Source organism: Poecilia formosa, unplaced genomic scaffold (genome assembly GCF_000485575.1).
Source record: "Poecilia formosa unplaced genomic scaffold, Poecilia_formosa-5.1.2 Scaffold301, whole genome shotgun sequence".
Lineage (NCBI taxonomy): Eukaryota > Metazoa > Chordata > Actinopteri > Cyprinodontiformes > Poeciliidae > Poecilia > Poecilia formosa.
This window is the reverse complement of record NW_006800240.1, coordinates 190,009-211,435: the sequence shown is the minus strand read 5'-3', so window position 1 is coordinate 211,435 and position 21,427 is coordinate 190,009. Positions and strand designations below refer to the sequence as shown.

The 21,427-nt window shown below is 39.3% G+C and overlaps 3 protein-coding genes and 4 non-coding genes across 9 annotated transcripts in view; 5 read left to right on the top strand and 2 right to left on the bottom strand.

The window, feature by feature from the left end:
* The window catches only part of LOC107832958 (abl interactor 2-like), a 22,666-nt gene extending 13,355 nt beyond the window's left edge, over positions 1 to 9,311 (top strand). The window contains exons 2-7 of the mRNA XM_016660907.1: positions 7,215 to 7,340; positions 7,412 to 7,575; positions 7,722 to 7,809; positions 7,933 to 8,022; positions 8,546 to 8,701; positions 9,051 to 9,311. Coding sequence (XP_016516393.1) covers positions 7,749 to 7,809; positions 7,933 to 8,022; positions 8,546 to 8,701; positions 9,051 to 9,217 — 474 coding nt within the window. The 5' untranslated portion in view covers positions 7,215 to 7,340; positions 7,412 to 7,575; positions 7,722 to 7,748 and the 3' untranslated portion in view covers positions 9,218 to 9,311. The remainder of the gene's footprint in view (positions 1 to 7,214; positions 7,341 to 7,411; positions 7,576 to 7,721; positions 7,810 to 7,932; positions 8,023 to 8,545; positions 8,702 to 9,050) is intronic.
* On the bottom strand, positions 2,338 to 2,409 carry trnad-guc (transfer RNA aspartic acid (anticodon GUC)). The gene has a single exon. It is a non-coding gene; the product is annotated as a tRNA-Asp (tRNA).
* trnag-gcc (transfer RNA glycine (anticodon GCC)) lies at positions 3,281 to 3,351 on the top strand. Its single transcript has one exon. It is a non-coding gene; the product is annotated as a tRNA-Gly (tRNA).
* Positions 3,480 to 3,551, bottom strand: trnad-guc (transfer RNA aspartic acid (anticodon GUC)). Its single transcript has one exon. It is a non-coding gene; the product is annotated as a tRNA-Asp (tRNA).
* On the top strand, positions 3,825 to 3,895 carry trnag-gcc (transfer RNA glycine (anticodon GCC)). The gene has a single exon. It is a non-coding gene; the product is annotated as a tRNA-Gly (tRNA).
* A 764-nt stretch (positions 9,312 to 10,075) lies between the features above and the next one.
* On the top strand, positions 10,076 to 14,542 carry LOC103152130 (natural killer cell receptor 2B4-like). Its single transcript, XM_016660905.1, has 10 exons — positions 10,076 to 10,199; positions 10,412 to 10,479; positions 10,624 to 10,773; positions 10,860 to 10,985; positions 11,066 to 11,229; positions 11,322 to 11,409; positions 12,189 to 12,275; positions 12,543 to 12,620; positions 13,186 to 13,213; positions 13,492 to 14,542. The coding sequence occupies exons 2-10, from the start codon at positions 10,416 to 10,418 to the stop codon at positions 13,628 to 13,630; spliced, it is 924 nt and encodes a 307-aa protein (XP_016516391.1). The 5' UTR covers positions 10,076 to 10,199; positions 10,412 to 10,415; the 3' UTR covers positions 13,631 to 14,542.
* Positions 14,543 to 15,447: 905 nt separating this feature from the next.
* Positions 15,448 to 19,923, top strand: LOC107832957 (CD48 antigen-like). 3 transcript variants are annotated; one of them, XM_016660903.1, is made up of 11 exons: positions 15,448 to 15,783; positions 16,110 to 16,197; positions 16,823 to 16,969; positions 17,317 to 17,466; positions 17,549 to 17,674; positions 17,746 to 17,909; positions 17,986 to 18,076; positions 18,432 to 18,524; positions 18,770 to 18,847; positions 19,313 to 19,340; positions 19,604 to 19,923. In XM_016660903.1, exons 3-11 carry the CDS (start codon positions 16,909 to 16,911, stop codon positions 19,746 to 19,748), a joined length of 936 nt encoding a protein of 311 aa, XP_016516389.1. In that variant the 5' UTR covers positions 15,448 to 15,783; positions 16,110 to 16,197; positions 16,823 to 16,908; the 3' UTR covers positions 19,749 to 19,923. The 3 variants fall into 3 exon arrangements, with proteins under 3 accessions (XP_016516389.1, XP_016516390.1, XP_016516388.1); XM_016660904.1 differs by lacking the exon at positions 15,448 to 15,783 and having other exon boundaries at positions 16,080 to 16,197; positions 16,905 to 16,969; XM_016660902.1 differs by lacking the exon at positions 15,448 to 15,783 and having other exon boundaries at positions 16,080 to 16,197.
* Positions 19,924 to 21,427: the final 1,504 nt, after the last annotated feature.

Sequence of the window (21,427 nt, the reverse complement as noted above, 5' to 3'; positions counted from 1 at the left end):
CAACTTGTGGTTGAGGACATCCATGAAGACATGGGAGGTTCTAGTTATTTTTCAGCCTTGACATGATTTAATTTTCAGGTTTCCAAATAAAGAATTGGTGAAGCTCAAATGGGAGCTCAGCCACTGTGTCTATGAGCTCAGGCTGCGGAGGATGACGCCAGAGGGAAATTGCATTTCCAACATTTTGCACAGGACGAGACCCAGGTCACAGGCCAAGATCTTGCAGCTCTGTCCTCATCCACAGTTTCTGGTGCTGAGAACAGTTCCAGCTGTTCATGTCATGGTCATGTTGAAGCAAGGGCACATCAAAGGGTGGCTGAGCTGAGGAAGCTGTCATAAAAATATGAAAACACATGGAATTAGGTTCCCAATAATGCAAAAATAAACAATTAAATTACAAATTTGTAAAATGTGTTCCAAATAGTAGTCATATTATTTACAAAATATTTGAAAGACGGTGTGGAAATGCTTTTAATAAGTCAAACTACTTCAGAGTTAAAAAAAAATCGTTTTTTGGATGCAATCTGTTCTTACCGTCTTCAGCACTGTCTGCAAAGAAAAGGAGGTTGAAGCTGCACTTGTACTAGAATCTGAAAAGAAGTGTTAATCTGTTATTTCTCTGTGGCTTCATTATAATTTTAAGACAACAGATAAGGAAGTTGTGAATAGCATCCGGATAGTGTTACCTATGCAACAAACAGATATTTAATATTGCATTTTAAAAAAATTAAGGCAGTATTTGCCCTGTCATCTTAACATTTTTAATGCAACATTCATAGTTGCTCACCCAGACATTTATCTGGTTCACTGGATGGTGTGTTGGTTTGACTGAAGGAGGACTGTTGTCTGTTGAGCAGGTACTGGTGCAGCTTCTTCATCCTGGTCCCAGGAAGACAGCTCTTCTTCACTATGAAAGCAGCATAACCATCTTTTCTACCGTCCCAAATTTCCCTCCAAGTGCTCTTGGCCCGAGAGCCAAAACCAACCAGCTGGTCATCTTCAGAAGAGGCTGCTGTAACATTGTCTCTGCTAGCTTCATAGTCCAGGGCATCTTTAATCTCTTTAAAACTGAGAGCATATTTCACAAAGGTTAGGTGGTTTACTTTGCTAAGGCTCTCAGTGATGCAGATTCCAGCTTCCTCCTGCTTCTGAAGGTTTCTGATGAGGTACAAAGTGTAACCTGCATCATTTTCTAAGAGCCATCGGAAACACTTCCCTTTGTACTTTCCAAATTGGAGGCTGTAATCTCCCAGGACTTCTGACGCGTCTGTGACATCCCCTCCTCTTTCCCGGACCACAGTCATAGCATTCTGCTGCACAACATCCTCTCTCTTAGGCTCAGACTGGGATTATTTTTGATCTTCTTTGCCTCAGGAGAGGGATCCTGAAGAAGGAAGCCAAGGGGCCCCTTGCGGAAAACCACGCTTGGTTTCCCTGGTTAAAAAATGGTCTTCTGCAGTTTGACCTGGTGTGGAGCAAAAAAGAATGGATCAAATACATTTTCTTTAAATGTTATGATTAATACATAAGAGCTAATCAATGTAGAACCGACACATAAACCAATCAACATTAAATCAGAAGACAAATTATATTACTAGGTAACACCAGACACCGTAGTAGTAGAAAGTAATGCTCCCGCTACATATAATATATTCGGCTGAAAGATGCGATTGTGATGATAAACATGTTTTATATCCATCGGCATCACTTACCTATTAAAATTAAGAAGGATGGATGTGAAGATCGATTTCTTTGATATTTTTTCTTCTCTCTGCGTAATGCTGGGAAGTTCTCCTAAAGATTTCAGTTTAAAAGCTGTAAAGTTGTCTTCTTCTGAATCCAAGCAAGGAGAGGGCTGTGTCACTCCCGGACATAAGATTGGACAGCGCCACCATAGCATAGTGGTCAAAAATATCTTACATCCGTAGTGGTTTAGGACTACCATTGGAAATGAATGGGAAACGGTTTAGAGACGTTTAGCTTAACAATTCTCAGCTGCTGCGCGGGTACTAACGAGGAGTTGCGAAGGGACTCCACACCCGGTGTTCTCGGGTCCAGCTCAGGCAACATAGAGGTTATGTGTGGGTTTTGGAGTGACTAGTAACCAAATTATATTGTCATCTGAAGACTGATGGGCCTCATAGAGACCAAAGCCCAGTCCTAATATAGTGGATCCCCTTGTTTAGGGGTAGGCATGAATGCAGTAACTGAAATGTATGAAAGTCAAAAGTCCCCATTCTGTATAAGGACAAGAATGTGTGTGTGTTTACTTGTATGAAGTGTGTTATATAAAAAGGAAGAGCAGCGACTGTATGTTGCAGAAGAAAACAGTACATCCTCCCCGTTGGGGAATTGAACCCCGGTCTCCCGCGTGACAGGCGGGGATACTCACCACTATACTAACGAGGAGTTGCGAAGGGACTCCACACCTGGTGTTCTCGGGTCCAGCTGAGGCAACGTAGAGGTTACGTGTGGGTTTTGGAGTTGCTAGTTACCAAATTATACCAAATTATATTGTCATCCTCCCCGTCGGGGAATAAACAAACAGTCCTTATTATGAGGTTATAATTTTTTCTTTTCAAAAACTACTTGTTGTACCATAACAGAGTCTAGTTATTAAACTTAATAGGACCTATTAATCCCATGTAACTAGGAGGCTGAAAAAATGCACTGCAAACAAAAGCCTCTCAGGAGGTTAGAAATATTATCCTTTTTGCAAGCCAATCTGCTGAGTTTCCTTAAACAGAAACTTTTTGAANAAACTAAAAACGCAAAAAAAAAAAAAAAACTGTATAGGACATTGATATATTCAGATAGGCATGCAAATGCAAAATATAGTTAAAGAACGGTAAAAACATTGTTGTGCAATTAATTTGCATTATTGACTTGCTTTCCATGTAGTAAAACATAGTACCTGAAATATAAAACATAATCAAGGAATCATTTCTTTGTAAAGGGACAACAAAGTTTGCTACCACCGGGAATCGAACCAGGAACCTCAGGTTTTTAGGCTTTTGGTGAACTACACCTATATTCGGCTGGCCTTTGCGTGACAGGCGGGGATACTCACCACTATACTAACGAGGAGCTGGGAACAGACCCTACAACCGGTGTTCTCGGGTCCAGCTGAGGCAACGTAGAGGTTATGTGTGGGTTTTGGAGTTGCTTGTTGCCAAAATATATTGTTTTCTGAATGGAAGTCAATACCAAGTTCCCAGTTCAGTGGAAGGACAAGTGTGCGTGCGTGCGTGCGTGCGTGCGTAGGAGCAAACTTCTGTGCGCATTGGTGGTTCAGTGGTAGAATTCTCGCCTGCCACGCGGGAGGCCCGGGTTCGATTCCCGGCCAATGCACTCCCTTTTTTTTACTTTTATGAGATGTCTTATATAAAGAGTGGATACTCACTGCTTACGAGGAGTTACCACCAGACCCTACACCCAAGCATAGGGTGTATGTGGCAGAAAAAAAAAAAAGCTACATTCTCCCCGTCGGGGAATCGAACCCCGGTCTCCCGCGTGACAGGCGGGGATACTCACCACTATACTAACGAGGAGCTGGGAACAGACCCTACACCCGGTGTTCTCAGGTCCAGCTGAGGCAACGTAGAGGTTATGTGTGGGTTTTGGAGTTGCTAGTTACCAAAATATATTGTCATCTGAAGACTGATGGGCCTTATAGAGACCAAAGGCCAGTCCTAATATAGTGGATCCCCTTGTTTAGGGGTCGGCATGAATGCAGTAACTGAAATGTATGAAAGTCAAAAGTCCCCATTCTGTATAAGGACAAGAATGTGTGTGTGTGCAAGGGCAGGAGGATGGATATGTCAGCATTGGTGCTTCAGTGGTAGAATTCTCGCCTGCCACGCGGGAGGCCCGGGTTCGATTCCCGGCCAATGCAGACCCTTTTTTGTTTACTTGTATGAGATGTCTTATATAAAGAGGAAGAGCAGCAACTGTGTGTTGCAGAAAAAATGGTACATCCTCCCCATCAGGGAATAAACAAACAGTCCTTATATGAGGTTATAATTTTTTCTTTACAAAAACTACTTGTTGTATCATAAGTCTAGTTATTAAACTCAATAGGACCTATTAATCCCATGTAACTAGGAGGCTGAAAAAATGCACTGCAAACAAAAGCCTCTCAGGAGGTTAGAAATATTATCCTTTTTGCAAGCCAATCTGCTGAGTTTCCTTAAACAGAAACTTTTTGAATTATGTTGAGTATAAAGTGAGTTGGTACTATTTAAACAAAGCTTGAATTGAATTCTATGTTAATTAGTGTAATGGAGTTAATTGTAAGATTTTCTGTAAAATTTCTTTCAAATGTTGTCACGTGTTTTATTTATTAATACATGCTCCAATCTTTTTTGCTCCATACTAGGTCAATACGCTTTAGAAGACCATCTTTTATCCAGGAGAACTGAGTGTTCTTGGATTTCTTCTTCAGGAAGTCACCGATAGATATGGCCAAGCAAGTGAATGAGCTCATGCATCTTAAATATAAACAACCTTATTTAGCTTATCTACAGGCCATTGAGAGTGTCTGGGATGCAGAGGCTGGGGTACATGGACAGTTCTTCAGGAAAAGCCACACACCATTTCCATTCAGCTCCTATGCAGAGGCCAAAAAGGTCAAAAATGATCTTAGTCTGTGGGACAAATCTCAGCCAAGGAGAGAGGATGCTGTACAGCAAAATGCTTTGTCTATGGTTCGTAAAAGTGGAAGGGATGTCACAGATAGTCCTGGGTGACTCCAACCTTCAGTTTGGAAAATGCAGAAGAGAGACTTTCTGGTGGGTTTTACAAAATGATGATGTGGGTTACCCTTTGTATCCCATCCAAAATTTGCAAAAGGATGAGGAAGCCAGCATCTGTATCACAGAGAGGCCAAGCAAGGTGATCCACCTGACCTTTGTGAAGCATGTTCTCGGTTTTAAGGAGGTACAAGATGTCTTTGACTATGAAGCCAGCAGAGACAAAGTTGCAGTAGCCTCTTCTGAAGATGACCAGCTGGTTGGGTGTGTCTCTCAGGCCAAGAACACTTGGAAGGAAATTTGGGACAGTAGAGAAGATGGTTATGCTGGATCAGGAAGATCTGAAGAAGCTCAAAGAGACCTACGTATTGAACCAGCCAGTTCAACCAAACAACATATCCATGAGCACTGCAGGACCAAGATATCCACTTTTTTCAGAGCTGCTGGAAAGAGTGGAGAAAGTAATGAAACAGTTTTACTTGGCCAAGGATCCCAACAACGTCCCTCTGTTTAAGTCATCCATACTGAAGATGTGGTGCATGGGGAACATTCAGCTGAACTGTCTGCACAGAGAAGGTGTAAAGGTCTGCATTTGGATTCCTGTCAGAGGTACATCACAGCAGGAGGGTTACCATTTCCACCAGGACCAGTGGGTAACTGGAAATGTGGTTTCCACTGAGCTGTTCCAAGTGCAGGACATGACAGGAGTTGGGCGTTGGAGCTACCAAAGACATGAAGCAGCCTGGAGTTGTCCTTCCTGCTGTGTTTGATTGAGCTTTCATAGCTGAATTGAACACTTCATCCAAAAGGATCATTAGCCAGGAAAACTATCCTGCACTCCAAATGTGACTGTGAGGTGTCAGCAGCACAACCGACCTCAAGGCCATCTTAATGTTTCAAAAGGAGGTAATCTGGTCAGAAGCCATCCAGGGTTCTCCAAAAGGTGAGGAAACATGAAGAAATGTAAACACAGAAATGTATTCACATTGTCTGTAGTTGGTCCTAGGAGATGCAGGTACCGTTAGCAGGTTGTCAAACTGGGCTAGGATGAGACAAAAACATTACTGAAGGTGAAACTCAAACTCACAACACCTCTGAATTATTTGGAAATCTGTGATGCATTACTTTTAGAACCGCCTAGTGGCGACATGTGGAATTAAATAGCAGAGTTGCTGGAAGTGTAGAGCTAGCAGTGCATGACAATGCAGGAGTAGCATTGGGGGGCGAGGGTCATTAAATGCTACCTGCAGCTTTAATTCTGTCGAGAACAGCATTTTTAGTGCTTTACTGTCTCCCCTTTCAGCAAAGAGTAAGCGTTGACTCGAAACTGTCGGCTAATGTGGTTATATTTATATTTGAATGAAGAACGAGAAGATGCTACTTCAGTTCTTTCTTCAAACAGCGAACGCTCCAAACAGAACCGGACGAGCTAGAATCATGAGGTTAATTCTATCTCATGATGGAACAGGTTCAATGTTTTGTAATCAACAGGAAACCACCGATTCCTTTCTAGTCAAGCGTATACACCGATGTAGACATTTCTTTTTCTTCCTATAACGTCTGAGATCACTTTCGCTCACCCCATAATTGCTTCTAGCCCTCCGTACATGCTGAAGTGTTTCTTCTTTTTTTTTAAATTTACAATTTAAAAATTCTTGATTGATTGATTGAAAAGCCATGGTATTACTGTGTGTTTCAGTTGTGATTATTCACATATTTCGAGCCGTGCCTTCGACAGTTGCCATCGGTGAGTATAACATCAATATGTAACAGTTTGAGTTGTAATCTTTAATTAACTTGGCTTTTTCTTTTTAGCAAAACAAAACAAAGTTTGAGTTAGCTTCATAACAACTGAAGAGAAATTTCACTAAGTTCTGTTACCTCCTTAACCATCTTTAATCTCGTCTAGCTAAACTTAACCCTTGTGTGTGCGAGGACTGAGGCAACTGATACAAGTGATCACTTGTATCAGTTGGACTCCATTTGTAAACACAAGGGTTAAAATCTGCAGCAACCTGCCACAAGTGTCTCTTTGGACTTTCTACAATGGCTAATAATTGACACAGGACATGATGATTAGAGGCGTTTACTCTAATTATACAGACGTTTTATTTATTTTATGAGTCAGAAGTAAATAAACTAAAAGTAAAATAGGTCTGGAAAGAAGATATGACCGAAAGTGTTTAACATGTTAAAGAAAAATGTTCTTCTTTTTCATTCACAGCTGATTTGATCTACAAAAACGTAGGCGACTCCGTTGCCCTGGCGCCAGGTCAAAGTTTTAATATCATCAGTAGCGTAACGTGGAAGCGCCAAACGGACCTCGCCTTGCAGTGGTTCGGCGGGGACATTACTTGTTACAGAGATTTTAAAGGCAAGTTCACCGGAGACTGAGCCATTAAGTGTTGTAAAACTCTGCAGGTTCATTTTTGCATGATCTCTTTTTCTGGATTCTGCCTCCAGGTCGCTGTGACCTGGACATAGAAAGTGGAAGTTTGATCATCAACAATCTGACATTGGATGACAGCGGCAGCTACACCTTTGACATCAACAACAGCGTTCTTGACAAAAAGGATCTCCGGGTTATCAGTGAGTTTCAGCAAATTTGTTTGGCTTTCACCTGAATGCAGTTGATGGTAATCTGTTGGTGTTTCTGCCAGAACCGGTTCCAAAACCCACGGTATCCGTGGACTGCAACAATGAGAAGACCGTCTGTAATCTCACCTGTGAAGCCAACATCACCTCTGAGTTTGGACCTGTCACTTATACATGGCAAACAGGAGACACAGAGCTGTCCAACGACAAGGAGCTGAGCTTTATAACGGTACAAACACAAAATGACCTAAATGTTCAAGTCAGGATGTGACCTAGTTGTCAAGATAAATCACATTTAAACCCTGAGTGGTGATTATAGAATGAATATAAGTGGAAACTTTGCTGGTTTTGAGCTGTTTTTCATTTGTTTCTTAGGACAATAAGGAGAGCTCCTTCTCCTGTATGTTGAGAAACCCCATTAGCATCAACTCCAGTGAAGAAGTATCAAAGCCGGTGAGTAGGGGTGAGTTAAAGCACACATTCTGAATATTTTTATTTCTTTGTTCTAAAATGACCTGAACTAATGTCTAAACTCAGCTGTAAACAGTGTGGTTTGCTAAGTCAATTTTTCATGCTTTTTTTGCAGAGAATTTTAAATATACTGCTTTGACTGTAAAGCTCCTGATTATAGCACTGATTCTGGTTGGGACTGGCCTTTTTGCTGCATGCAAAAAACGTAAGAGTCCACAAAAGCATTCGATATTCCTCACCTTTTTATGCTTTATTTAGTTACTGTAAGTACACATTGGCTTTTAATGTTCACTTCAGGTGAGCTTTATTGTGTAAATTTCAATAATCAGCAACAGAAGAATAAAGTTTACCAATTTGACAAATGCAAACTTCATATTAGGGCTTGATTTAACATTAACTGCTTGTTTAAAAGTTACAGCTTTTTTGTCTGTTGTGGCAACAAAAGGAAAGAAAATCTTAAACATTTGCATTTAAATTACAGGGAGACTTGGAGCCATGGCCGCAGTTGGTGAGTGTTTTACAATTTTTGCAACTTTAGTTTTATTTTTCAGCGTTATTAGATATTTAACAATTTCTTTCAAAGAGCTTCATTGGCCTAAAATGCAAGCTTATGTATAAAAAAAAAACATACTTTGACTGTACATCACCTAAATGGGTAAAGATGGGTTTCCCTGAACCAGGAGGTGCTGCGCTCACTCAACCCGCCTTAAATCTGCTTCTGTTCTCAGACATGTCGCGTGTTGACTCACCTGCTGAAGAGTTGGATCCGAAGCAGCTCACATCTCCTCCGCTGCCAATGGAGGACTATGAAAACGATGAAGAGAACTTCATGGTCCATCGTGACGAAGACCCTCTCTGGGCTCCACGCAATTATTTAGACAAAGGTTTGTGTTGTTAAGGTGTTTAGATCCACCTTAAATAACTCAAGTTGTTTAGAACAGAGGTTCCTAAACTTTTTGTCTCCCAACGAGCATCAGCCTCTGCAAGCCCACAGATAATATTTCAAAATATGTAAAGAAACATCAACTTTTAGAATGTTTTTATTCACGAATTGTTACATGACATTTGGCATAAATATTGCTTCATACCTTTAGTTCTGTGGTGGAAAAATGTATTATTAGTGACAGAAAGAGGTTCCATACCTCTACAACTAATTATCAATATAATGTAGGAGTTTTAATGACATTACAGTTTGGCATAATTGTCTTCTTTATTCTTTTTTTGTTTCCTCAGTGGTGGCCGTTTACAGCTACAGCAGTAGCAAAGACGATGAGCTCTCCTTCCAGCAGGGGGCGATCATCTACGTCACCGAAATGAGCGACAACGGCTGGTTTGACGGCGTGATGAACGGGAGCACCGGGCTCTTTCCTGGCAACCACGTGGCGTCCATCATTCACTAGGCAACTAAGCCTGAACAACAATGCATGTCAATCGACTTTAATATCATAAAAAAAGTTCATTTATTTCAGTGATTTAGCTCAAAAAGTAAAAAATACTGATTCGTTACACATTTCATCTGTGATTATTTTCCAAATATGACTTTTTTTTAAAAAAAATAAAGGTTGGCTTTGTATTTTATTATTGAGTGTTTCTTATTATCTCTTAACTACCAATATAAAGTCTGATTTTCGTAGTCTGTCTCTTGTAAAAGAAACTTTGTCCTCAATAAATTTTTACCTGGTTAAATAAAGGTTGAAAAACAAACTATGTTCACTACTAGAATACACACATATATTTAACATTCAGTAACTATCACACCAGTGGTAACTGAAACATTACTTTGTATCAAAAATGTAAAAATACGAAACAAGAGAAAAAAAACAAGTTGGTGGTTAACATCAGTCTCTACATGTCAAATAAAATAACCCTAAACAAACTAAAGAGTAATCCTTCCAGTTAACAGCTGTAAAAGTAAACACACTTAAAATGTTAAAACATGGCAAAATTACACACAAAACCCTGTATATAATTAAATTGGTCTAATATATGTGCTAGTGCATAAGACTGGAAGATCAATCAATCAATCAAATGTTATTTGTATAGCACATTTCAGCAGCATGGCATTTCAAAGTGCTTTACATAATTAAAATAAAAACAGCATGTGAGAAAGAGATTTAAAAAACATAATTAAAACGTTAACAGTGAGAAAGAAATAAAAAGCTGTAGAACTTTAGCTGAGACGTGATTAGTTGATAGCAACAGAAAAGGGGAGGAGCTTCCTGTCGCTTGTTACTATGGTAACCAGCAACTGTCGAGAGAAACATAACGGTTTTATTTAACTGACGAGTGAGAGCAGTGCGTTATGTTACCTTGTTAGCTTTGTGTGAACAGACTCTTTGGAAACCATAGAGATACTTGAGGTATTTTTGTTTTTCTGCATTTGTAAGTTATTTATCCAAACCTGGCTTGTTGCATGGTTCTTCTATCTACAGAAATGTGTTTTTTTTTTTGTTTTTTTTTGTTTCTTTATTTTTTCAATTTGTACAGATGCTTGTTTTCATAGTGAATGACTGAAGTATGTGTGTTTTGTTTCTGCTGACACTCATTACCAGAGTTACTAGTCAAAGTTGTGTTTTTGGTTCTTTTCATATCAGGATCATGTCTGTTTTCCGGACTTTTTCCACCGTTCTCCTCATTTACTTAATGGTGCAGAAGAGTTGTGGTGAGTACAAATATGGAATATATTGCTTTATTTTGTTCTGTTTTCCTTCTGTTATAAGTGTAAAGAAAAAAACTAAAAGTAGACATGATAAACAGAGACAAGTTAGCAGGTAGAAGTGAAAAAGTTCTTGTTTTTCATTCACAGCTGTGATGATCTACGCAAAAGTCGGTGACTCGGTTGTCCTGCATCCAGGTCGGAGCTTTGATAACATCACTTCCATAAGCTGGGGGCACGAAATGAGCCCCATCTTGGAGTGGTTTGGACAGGACATTATTCTTTACAAAAGTCATAAAGGTAAGTTCACCTGTGATTAAAGTGTTGTAAAACCTGCGACCTGCAGGTTCATTCATGTGACGTCTTTATTTGGATCCTGCCTCCAGGTCGCAGTGACTTGGAGAAAACAACAGGAAGTTTGATCATCCACAACCTGACAGTAGAGGACACCGGCCGCTACACACCTGAGATTAACCGCTTGAGTCATAACCCAGTGGTTCTCCAGGTCATCGGTGAGTTCAGCAGGCTTGACTGAACTTTGTTGGCTTTAATCTGAATCCAGCGGACGGTAATCTGTTGGTGTTTCTGTCAGAACCGGTCCCAAAACCCATGGTGCACTTAAAATGCAACCCTAGGAAAACCCTCTGTGACCTCACCTGTAAAGCCAACACCAGCTCTCGGTTTGGACCCGTCATGTACAGATGGGAAGCAGGAAACAAGGTGGTGTCCACTGATAATCAGCTCAGCTTAACAACGGTATGTTGTAAGACGGATCCATTTGTCTGGGGAGAAATCCTCAATGACACCATAATGGGTCGGTTTAGAGCTGTTTTCCATTTGCTTCGTAGAAAAATCAGAGTCGTGCCTACACCTGCAAGGTGAAAAACCCTGTTAGCACCTCATCCAGCGACGAGGTGGCGACCCCTATCAAAGAAGGTGAGCTGCAAATATAACTGTCTTTTTTTTAAAAAGTCTGGCTTTTACTAACAGTTTATTCATGGGGGAAATAACTTTTACCCTTTTTTATTAATTGACAACTGTATTTATTATTTATTCTGGTTATCTTTTATATTAATTGTTTTATTCAAACATTTATTAGTGACAGAAGAGCAACAACTACGGAGGGGAATTTCTGCCGCTGATAAAATAATATATAAATTATATCTCATAATTATGACATAACTTGTTCATAACTATGAGATAACAAAGTCATAAGGAAAATTTAAAAACTTTCATCTCATTATTATGACTTAACTACCTCATGAAAACGATGTAGTATAACTTTAAGTCATAAGTCAGATGGAGTACTTTTTTTTTGAAAGTTCATAACAAAGAGGAACTAAACTTGGGAGAAATAAACTGACATGGCAATAATGATGAACACAGAAAATAATCAAAGTAAAAACAAAAGAACATGGAGAAACGCTAAAGACAGGAACCAGGGATGAACTGATGAACAGAACAAAAAAAAAATAACCAGAGAACGGTGAAAAACTGAAAAATTACAAAATGATGGATCATCAATAATCTAAGGAGCCTCCTTGTCCTTGCTGATGAAAAGCTTCCCCCTTAGCATGATGCTGCCACCATCATGGCTGCCACGGTGGATGCAATGTTACGTTTCTGCCACATAAAGCCAGAGCAGCTAGAGCCGCGGGTGTTGGGCTGTGTTACAGGGACGGATTTAGTTTTAATAACTAACTCTGTATCTCCAGGGTTTCATCCTTCAGCAGTGGTGGTACCTGTTGTGCTTGTAGTCCTGGTTCTGGTTGTGGCTGGTGGCTATGTCAAGCACAGGAAAGGTGAGAATTATTACAACGTCTCATCATGTTACATTTCTTCCCATTTTTGGAGAAAAACAAGGAAATCTTATCCATCCTAATGTAAAAAGGTTTTGTGTTTATCCGTTTGTTGGGTCCATACGTTTCCTTTTCACGTATGGCTTTGAATTTTTTTCTGTTTCTGTCGCAGATAGCTGAAATAAATGGTGAAAAACAAACATTCCCTTTTCAGTTGGCAGTAATTTAATCAGAAAACTAACTTATATATTTTCTTTTTTACGTCTACAGAGATGAAACAAGCACTGAATGTCGAAGCAGCCCATGCAGAGAGGACTTCTATGAGCCTGAAAGCCATGAGGAGAAACGGTAACATTCGATCATTTAGAGTCTGGATTCATCCCTCGTTTCTTTGCACTTTAATGGAAAGCAGACAGACTTCCTTGTTGTCCTCTAAGATGTCCTGAACCAACATCTCAACAGGTTTTCTCGGACAAAAGCAACAAAAACATGAGTTACATCTGCCCGGCTGCAAAGATTATTTTTTTACACCATATTTCTCCAATTTACTCAACAGTAATCCATGGCTTGTTGTGTCAAATGCTTTGTTTACTCCCACAGTATATTCCTATTTATCAGTCACATCAGCTAAATCTTCTAATAGTTGCCATACGGCCGTTGAAGTTGACCTTTTTAGCTCTAATTTCCATGAAATTGTCAAATCATTACTAAAACAATTTTTCTAAAACGTGAAAGATGAGATAAATTGTTCTATTATTGGAGAACCGATATTTATCACCACTTTTTATATGATGTAATGACTTGTTTTGTTGAAATAGATCCATTTGAAAGGACATAACTTCAAATATCAACCAGCCAGACATAAACTAGTAAAAGAAACGTAGCTGAATTCATATTTTCATCTCTGTTGCAGGAATGAGTTTGGAAAGTTTTGAAAGTGGGTGAGTTACCTGATCTTCTATGAATACCTTTACCAAGACAGCTTGAACTTTAACCTCTGTGCCAAGGGTCATTTATCAGCATTGGGTTATAAATGAGGAACTGCAGGTTGTGGAGAATCAGTTAGAAGCTGCAACTGTTTGATGGAGACTTTTGTTTCAGAATATTAAACATTTTTTTTACACGTTCAGAAAACCAAGCAGCAGTTTGCTCTTTACAACACGCAAAATTTATTTTCAGTAAGTTGATTTTGTCTCTTTTGTTCCTGGTGTGGTGACAGATTGACCTCACCAGCGATGATGAAGATGAACTCCAGACAAGGACGCCTTTATCTCCAGGAAGATGAAGAACAACGCCTGCATGACGACCAGGAACTTAAGAAGCAAAGCCAGGAGCTTCAAGTTAACACAGACGTCTAAATTCATCACAGACGTATTGAATCGAGCAAAGCACCTCTTGAGCTTTTTCTTTGAAACCTCACAGCAAACTAAATACATTTTATTTGGAGTTTGAACACAAAGTAGTTTAGAAGAATGTCACGTTGTTACCCTGTTGACATAATATCAACCGGGCCTGGCATGTTAACTCCTTTTTAAAGATCTATCTTAATGTTTAAAGGGTGGACACATAATGTCGTTTTAATAAGAAGAAAATAAAAATGCAGCTAGTTTGAGAGCGCTGCTTGTTGACCGAGGAAGAATCCGGAAGTGATGTTTTCACCCGAGAAGAGCAGCTTTATGGGACAATACCTTTACACCACAAAGAATGGTGTTGGTTTATTTAAGTTTCCTAACTTAAACATGTCAAGTTAGGAGCATATTTAGATAAACTAGTGGCTAAGCTAGTCCATTCTGTGCTCTGAACATTTTGAGTTGGACTGCTTGGATTTTGTCCCCATCTTAAAAGAGTTGCTCGTTTTTTTCAGTACAACTCAAACATGTCTGCTCTCTGCTGCAGTACCGACTGCGCCCCCCAGGGGCGCTGCAGCCAAACCGAGCAGGAATCAGCAGCACTTCAAGGCTAAAACATCAAAAATATTCTTCCTTGCAGTTTATTTCTTTGGACTGTTTTGCATATTTTGAGTTTTCTTCTCCTACAAAAGCCAGTTTCTTGTATAAAACAAGGATAAAAACAGAAAGATTCTGTCTGTAAAAGAAAAATATTGATATTTAATTTTAGTTTTATAAAATGTACCATTTGGGCACCAAAATGTAAAAGTGTATAGTCAATTTAACGGTGCCTCGAGAGTCTTTAAAATCTCATTGCAAGATGGAACATGGTAAACAATGCATTTCCCCTTGAGGATCAATAAAATATTGTATTCTATTGCAGGTATAGTTCTGATTAATAATCATTTAATTTCAAGACTAATTATGGATTTTTTGAACTCTGAAGTTGAGCCAGTATTGACTTACAACCACACACACACACGCACGCACGCACACACGCACACACACACACACAGGCATCATGTAGATATTTCAAACACAGAGAAAACACAAGAAAGACTAGCACACACACACCCAACAATATCCAAGGCCATAGTTCACGGTGAACCTGTGTGACGCCCTCTGCTGGTGCAAGCTTGTTCTGTTAACTGTGTTTCCATTAAATTCAGGTTCTGGATCAGGAGGAGCCTGAGGTCACATGGAGACACGGGTCTACCTGGACCTCCTAAAAGAGTTTTGGAGAACCAGGAGGGAGATTCTGACCTGCTTGAAGGACATCTGGGAAGGTCGGCGGGACAGACTGAGGTGGCTCCTGGTATATGATGAGTGCCCACGTCCTCTAGACTTGTGTTTTAAAAAATAAAAGCCTCTAAAGGGCTTAAAATGGTTATTGGTGTCGCATTCTCCCATTTTTCTGCTACGGTGTTAACAACTTATTCTGGGTTATTGTCCACCATGGTCGTGGTTTTCCTTCCCAGGATGCAGGATAGTGACATTTATTTAGTATAAGGTCAAATAAATGCAACCTGACCATGCAGACACACAGGTCATATTTGAAAAGATCAGATGTGTATCAGATTTAGAACCACATATCCCAGTAGCTTTTAGTTCTTTATTTCTGTCACTTCAGCCTTAGTTTCATAGATATTTCTTGCAGTCTTGAATGTTTACGTTACATTATGCTGACGATGCTCAGCTACATCTTCTTCTCTGTTGTTTTTGAACCAGAACCTCTGGAAAAAGATCAAATAATAAAATAAAGTATCTTAAAGCCCATATTAAACTTCTTGGATTTTCCTTTTTCACCTCCAGATTACAAATATTCTGTCCAGGAGTGATGCTGGAAAACGGGTCCATGAGTTTGTTACTGCAGGGCTGCACTGATGTAACACTAACAGATCACACCTGAAATGCACAGCATTAATTATGATGGTAGATAAAAACATACAAAATATGGAAAAATTACACATGAAACCCTGTGTATAATTAAATCAGCCTAATATAATGCTGGGGAAGAAACACAGGGCTGATCCTGATTCTCTCCATGGTTACTGGTTGTTATGGTAACCACCAACTGTCAGGAGCAACATAACTGACAGGAGGGCAGGGCAGCGCCAGAAACAGTGAGTACGGCTGTGTTATCTTTACTGCTTCCCTTTTTCTTGTCTGTTTGTCTCTTTGGAAACCACAGAGTAAACTTAAAAGTGTTTTTGTTTTCATTTACCCACATTTGTAAATTATAATGAGTAACGTGAGTCATTTATTTGAAGCTGGCTAGTTGTTCATTGCTACTTTTCATTCTTTCATCTAAAGAAATGTTTTTTTTAAATCAACACTTGCACATCTTTTTGTTATGTCTGACTGAAGGATGCATCAGATGGCTGCGTGTTTTACTTTGACTGTTTTCCTGCTTTTTATAAAGTAGAAGTTGATCTTCTCGTTCAATTAGCAGTTGGAGTCGACAGCACCAAACAACAAAAGATGGAAGTGATAGCATGAAACTACATGTGCACTGACCTCTGACCTTAAACCCGGAAGTAAGTGGTTCTGTTTGGACTCAATCTCACATGGACAAATGTTCAGTAGAAAGAAATCCTTTCAGCAGCAGTCAGGAGGTTCGCTGCGATAAAATCAACGTTATTAGTCCTGATTTAATGGATTATAATAATAAGAGAGGTTTGTCTTTCAGACAAGAGAAAATATATTTAAAGTTATTTGTACCTAATGGTTTTAATAGATGTTTCATGCTCACGAGTGTCCAAAAACTAAAACAAATCACTAAATAAATCCAAAAGTAATGTCAAGTATTTAATTTGTCATTTATTTTAAGAAGGAATGAGCCAGCATTAGAGAAAAATTAGACAAATGGTGGACTGTTTGTTGCAAAAGGAAAGAACGCAGAGCTTTTTAGTTATTTTATTGTATTTTTCCTACTTTTCTTGTTTAATATTAAAATTTTCCGAGATGCTGGATAATTTGTGTGCAGTCATCGTCAAGCCAAATAGAATTAAACACTTAAATTACGTGATGAATGTGTCTGATGTTTCACTTTTTGAAATATTTTTCTGAATCATCTCCAAAAAATCCGTTCAGTAAAACAGAGGTTAGCATCACATATTTACATACTTTGCCTTTCCAACTTTGTTATTTCTCTCTCCGCAGCTTAAACACCTCATCTGCTGCTGACGCTCATCACCAGTATTACTAGTCGGCGTGTTTTTGGTCTCGGTACTTTTCATGTTAGCATCATGTCTGCTTTCTGGACTGTCTCTGCCGTGCTCCTCCTTTACTTCACGCAGAATAGCTGTGGTGAGTGTAAACAATGATTATATTGTTTTATCTGGTTGTATTTCTGCTTGGTAGAGATAGAAATGACATAATTACAGAACAGAATAAACTTTTATTATTACTACTTATATGCTGACAGCTACTCCATGGAGGAAAAAAGGGCCAACTTGCATGATATCAAAGTTGTATATCTGCAGATCAAAACTCTAAGAGTTTTTATGATGATACCTACAGATTTGCTTTGTTTATGGGAATAAAGAAAACATTTAAAAAAGATATGATTGAGTGGTGTCAAAATATTAAAGCTGCTCAGAAACAGGAAAAAGTTCACAGAAAGTGATAAAAACATTTTGGTTTTTCATTCACAGCTCGTCTGATCTTGGCAAAACTTGGTGACTCGGTTGTGATGCATCCAGGTCAGACCTTTGATTCCATATCTGCCATAATCTGGAAGCACAACATGAACATCATCGTGGAGTGGTCTGGAGCTAATACAACGTGTTTTGGAGGTTTTATTGGTAGGTTCCTGTGTGATTGACTCGTCGTAACACCTGAACCCCTGCAGATTCATTCATGCCTGTATTTGGATCCTGCCTCCAGGTCGCTGCGGCCTGGACAAAACAACTGGAAGTTTGATCATCAGCAGTCTGACAGTAGAGGACACCGGCCACTACAACCCTGAGATAGACAGCAAGATTCTTGGCGTGATAGAGCTCTGGGTTATCAGTGAGTTCAGCAGGTTTGACTGAGCTTTAATCGGAGTCCAGTTGACGCTAATCTGTTGGTGTTTCTGTCAGAACCGGTCCCAAAACCCACAGTGTTCTTGGAATGCAACAAGGAGAAGAGTCTCTGTGACCTCACCTGTAAAGCCAACATCACTTCTCATTTCGGACCCGTCATGTACAGATGGGAAGCAGGAAAAGATGTGCTGTCCCGTTCCACGAGGCTGACCTTAACAAAGGTATGTTTTAAGGTGAAGCCGAACCTCTGAGTACAAACAACCGGGATGAACCCATGATGCTCCATTTGCTTCTTAGGCGAACAGGGAGCACTCCTACGTCTGCATGTTGCTAAACCCCTTTAGCAACTCGTCCAGTGATGTGGTGCTTAACCCCATTAGCCATACCGGTAAGCTGCAGACATTTCCATCTGTGTCCTTTTTAAAAAGTCTGGCTGTGATCAGTTATGGATATTAAAACTGAACCCAAAAACATTGTTTCTCAGTTTATTGTGATTTAACAACAAATATAACTACCTTTTCTATTTTACTTGAGACCAGATTAGATTGGAGACTTTTTTTCATTTGACAATTGCATTTTGTTTTTATTATGGTTCTGATGGTGTTCTCATTATGACTTTAATGCCACATGTCAAATATGAGTAAGTACGCATGTTAGTACCAACAGCAGTGGGTGTTGGACTGTGTTACAGTCTGGAGCTGGTGAACTGGTGAATGGCTTAGTTTCAATAACTGACGCTGTAGTTTCAGGGTTTCATCCTGCAGCAGTGGCTGTACCAATTGTGCTTCTGGTCCTGACTCTGTTTGCGGTTGGTGGCTATGTTAGGCACAGGAAAGGTGAGAGTTCACTAAAACATGAAGCAGTCGCTTTCCTGTGTTACTTCCTGTTTTTAATACTGAATCATTACAATTATTTAATGACTTTAGATAATATCGCCATGCAAGACTTTCATCGCATTAGTGTAAACACTAAAAACTCAGCTGTATTTCATAAGCTTTATAATTGTAATAATCTTCCTGTTCTGTGATTAAAGAACCACGGTGGATATAACATTCCTTTTTTTTTTCTTTCATTTTTACAGAGAAAAAACAAGCACAGACTGCTGAAGCAGCCCAAGCAGAGAGGACTGCTATGACCCTGAAAGGCAGAAGGAAAAATGGTAACATTAGATCATTTGGAGTCTGGATTCATCCCTCAGACTTCCTTGTTATCCTCTAGAGCAGCTGCAACCAACATAACACCATATTTCTCCAATTTATTCAACAGTAATCCATGGCTTGTTGTGTCAAATGCTTTGTTTACTCCCACAGTATATTCCTATTTATCAGTCACGTTAGCTAAATCTTCTAATAGTTGCCATACGGCCGTTGAAGTTGACCTTTTTAGCTCTAATTTTCATGAAATTGTCAAATCATTACTAAAACAATTTTTCTAAAACGTGAAAGATGAGATAAATTGTTCTATTATTGGAGAACTGATGTTTATCACCACTTTTTATATGATGTAATGACTTGTTTTGTTGAAATAGATCCATTTGAAAGGACACAACTTCAAATATCAATCCAGCCAGACATCAACTAGTAAAAGAAACGTAGCTGAACTCACATTTTCATCTCTGTTGCAGGAATGAGTTTGGAAACTTTGGAAAGTGGGTGAGTTACCTGATCTTCTATGAATACCTTTACCAAGACAGCTTGAACTTTAACCTCTGTGCCAAGGGTCATTTATCCACATTGGGTTATAAATGAGGAACTGCAGGTTGTGGAGAATCAGTTAGAAGCTGCAACTGTTTGATCGAGACTTTTGTCTTTTAATATTAATTTTTTTTTATATGTCCAGAGCCAAACTGCAGCTTTTTGCAATACACATAATTTACTTGCGATATCTTTCTCTTTTGTTTCTGGTGTGGTGACAGACCGAACCCACCTTCAGCACGGAGGTTCAGCTCTGCACGAGATCTTTATCTCCAGCCTGACGATGAACGATGGGTGCAGAACAATCCGGAGCTCAGGAGGGTGAGCCGTGAGCTTCGGGAGTTCCGACTTCAAAGAGACATCTAAATTCATCACAGACGTATTGAATCAAGCAAAGCACCGCTTGAGCTTTTTCTTTTGCCACCTCACAGCAAACTAAATACTTTTAATTGGGATTTTGGATGCAAAGTATTTTAGATCAATCATTCGTTACACCCCAAGTCAACTTTTTCTGCTCATAAACTGTCTAAATTGGTCCACAATGGTGTTATCTTTATGTTTCTGTGAAAACTGTTACATTTTTGTATTGAATTCTGCAATATTAGGCCTAAAACCATCGTATTGCTGCCCTCTTCAGGTTGAACAGGGTAACAGCTTGGTTAGCGTTCGTGTCACACAGCACCATGTTCGGGTATAAAACCTTCTGACACTGGACAGTTACTGCAACGTCATCGGTGCTTTCACATGCCGTCAGCATAGAAATCTCCAGCCTAGTTCCCACAAGGCTGAAGTGGAAGTGATCGGCGCCATCTTTGTAGGCAAGGGCATACACATGGCTTCAAGACCAACAAAAAGAAAATATGTGGAAACTTTTGGCCAATGTTCGAAAGAAAGATGCATGAACAAAATGGCTTCACTTCAGGTGAAGTAAGTGTAGCAAAATATAGCTAGGCTACATGTTTGTTCGTTAGCGTGCAGGAAAAAGCTACATTTGCTAAGCTAATTTTGCTATTTCCACCGTAAGATCTACATTAAATATATCTGATATTTATCTTAGGATTACTAGAGGTGGGAAGAGTACTCAAAAACTGTAATGTACTTATATTTTTTATAAGTTAGGAACAGCTTTTATAAGTCAGCTTGTTTATTGTTGTCATACCACCTCTATGGCAACTGCCTGCCAAGATGGCTGCCAGTTGCAAAGTTAACAGAAGTGTGACGTCAACAGAAAAAAGCTGCTGGCCACTTTTTTGATAAAAATCCGTCAAACGTGTCTGAAATGTAGCTGAATGTAGCGATAAAGTTGCTAACCTGGCTCATCACCACTCTTGGCCACGCCCTTTGGTCTCCTGGCTCCTCCCACTTTGGTGGAGGCATGCACAAGTTACACTTTTAAAAAATCCAGCGCAGCTATCCTCACAGGACAGCAGTTGGTTAAAAGGGACACAGTTGTGAAAAAGTTTGAGGTGATGAGATCATGTTCACCTAAAATGAAACGGCAGACGGCGACAGTATTAACCAGAGAAGAAGACAAGAGACCTATTTTAACTCTGGAGGGGCTGCAGAGATCCACAGCTCAGTTTGGAGAATGTTTTCACCACAGCTGGACAGAAACTAGTTCCATTTATTTAGTTGTATTTACTTACTTGAGTAACTTTAAGAGGGAAAACAACTTAAAATTAGTTTTACTGCGCCACACTTTTTATTTTTAAATGAGTAATAGTATTATGAAGTACTCTTACTTGAGTAAAATTTAATTACACTCCAACAACAACAAGTAACTTGAATGAAGAACAAGTTTTAACCAAAATTGTACCAGACACAAACCTTCAGTTTATGTCAAGGTGAGATCTCATACACAAGCTTTGTCTTCTCTAATGCTAATTTAATTTTTTGCCTTTTGCTGAGCTATTTGGAAATGAAGAAGATATGGTAAACACTAGATATAACCCTGAAACCATATATTTCTATATGATACAAAAGTTTAATACATGCACTGAATAAAAAAAGACATTGGCATATGTTTTTATCTCTGAAGTTAATTC

What these genes read in the sequence shown, in the direction of transcription:
- LOC103152130 (XM_016660905.1), top strand. Translation starts at nt 10,416, where the DNA reads ATGTCTGTTTTCCGGACTTTTTCCACCGTTCTCCTCATTTACTTAATG. An exon ending in TCTTTACAAAAGTCATAAAG is followed by an intron (nt 10,774 to 10,859) that starts GTAAGTTCACCT and finishes TCCTGCCTCCAG; the next exon opens with GTCGCAGTGACTTGGAGAAA. An exon ending in GGCGACCCCTATCAAAGAAG is followed by an intron (nt 11,410 to 12,188) that starts GTGAGCTGCAAA and finishes CTGTATCTCCAG; the next exon opens with GGTTTCATCCTTCAGCAGTG.
- LOC107832957 (XM_016660903.1), top strand. Translation starts at nt 16,909, where the DNA reads ATGTCTGCTTTCTGGACTGTCTCTGCCGTGCTCCTCCTTTACTTCACG. An exon ending in CGAGGCTGACCTTAACAAAG is followed by an intron (nt 17,910 to 17,985) that starts GTATGTTTTAAG and finishes TTTGCTTCTTAG; the next exon opens with GCGAACAGGGAGCACTCCTA. An exon ending in TAACCCCATTAGCCATACCG is followed by an intron (nt 18,077 to 18,431) that starts GTAAGCTGCAGA and finishes CTGACGCTGTAG; the next exon opens with TTTCAGGGTTTCATCCTGCA.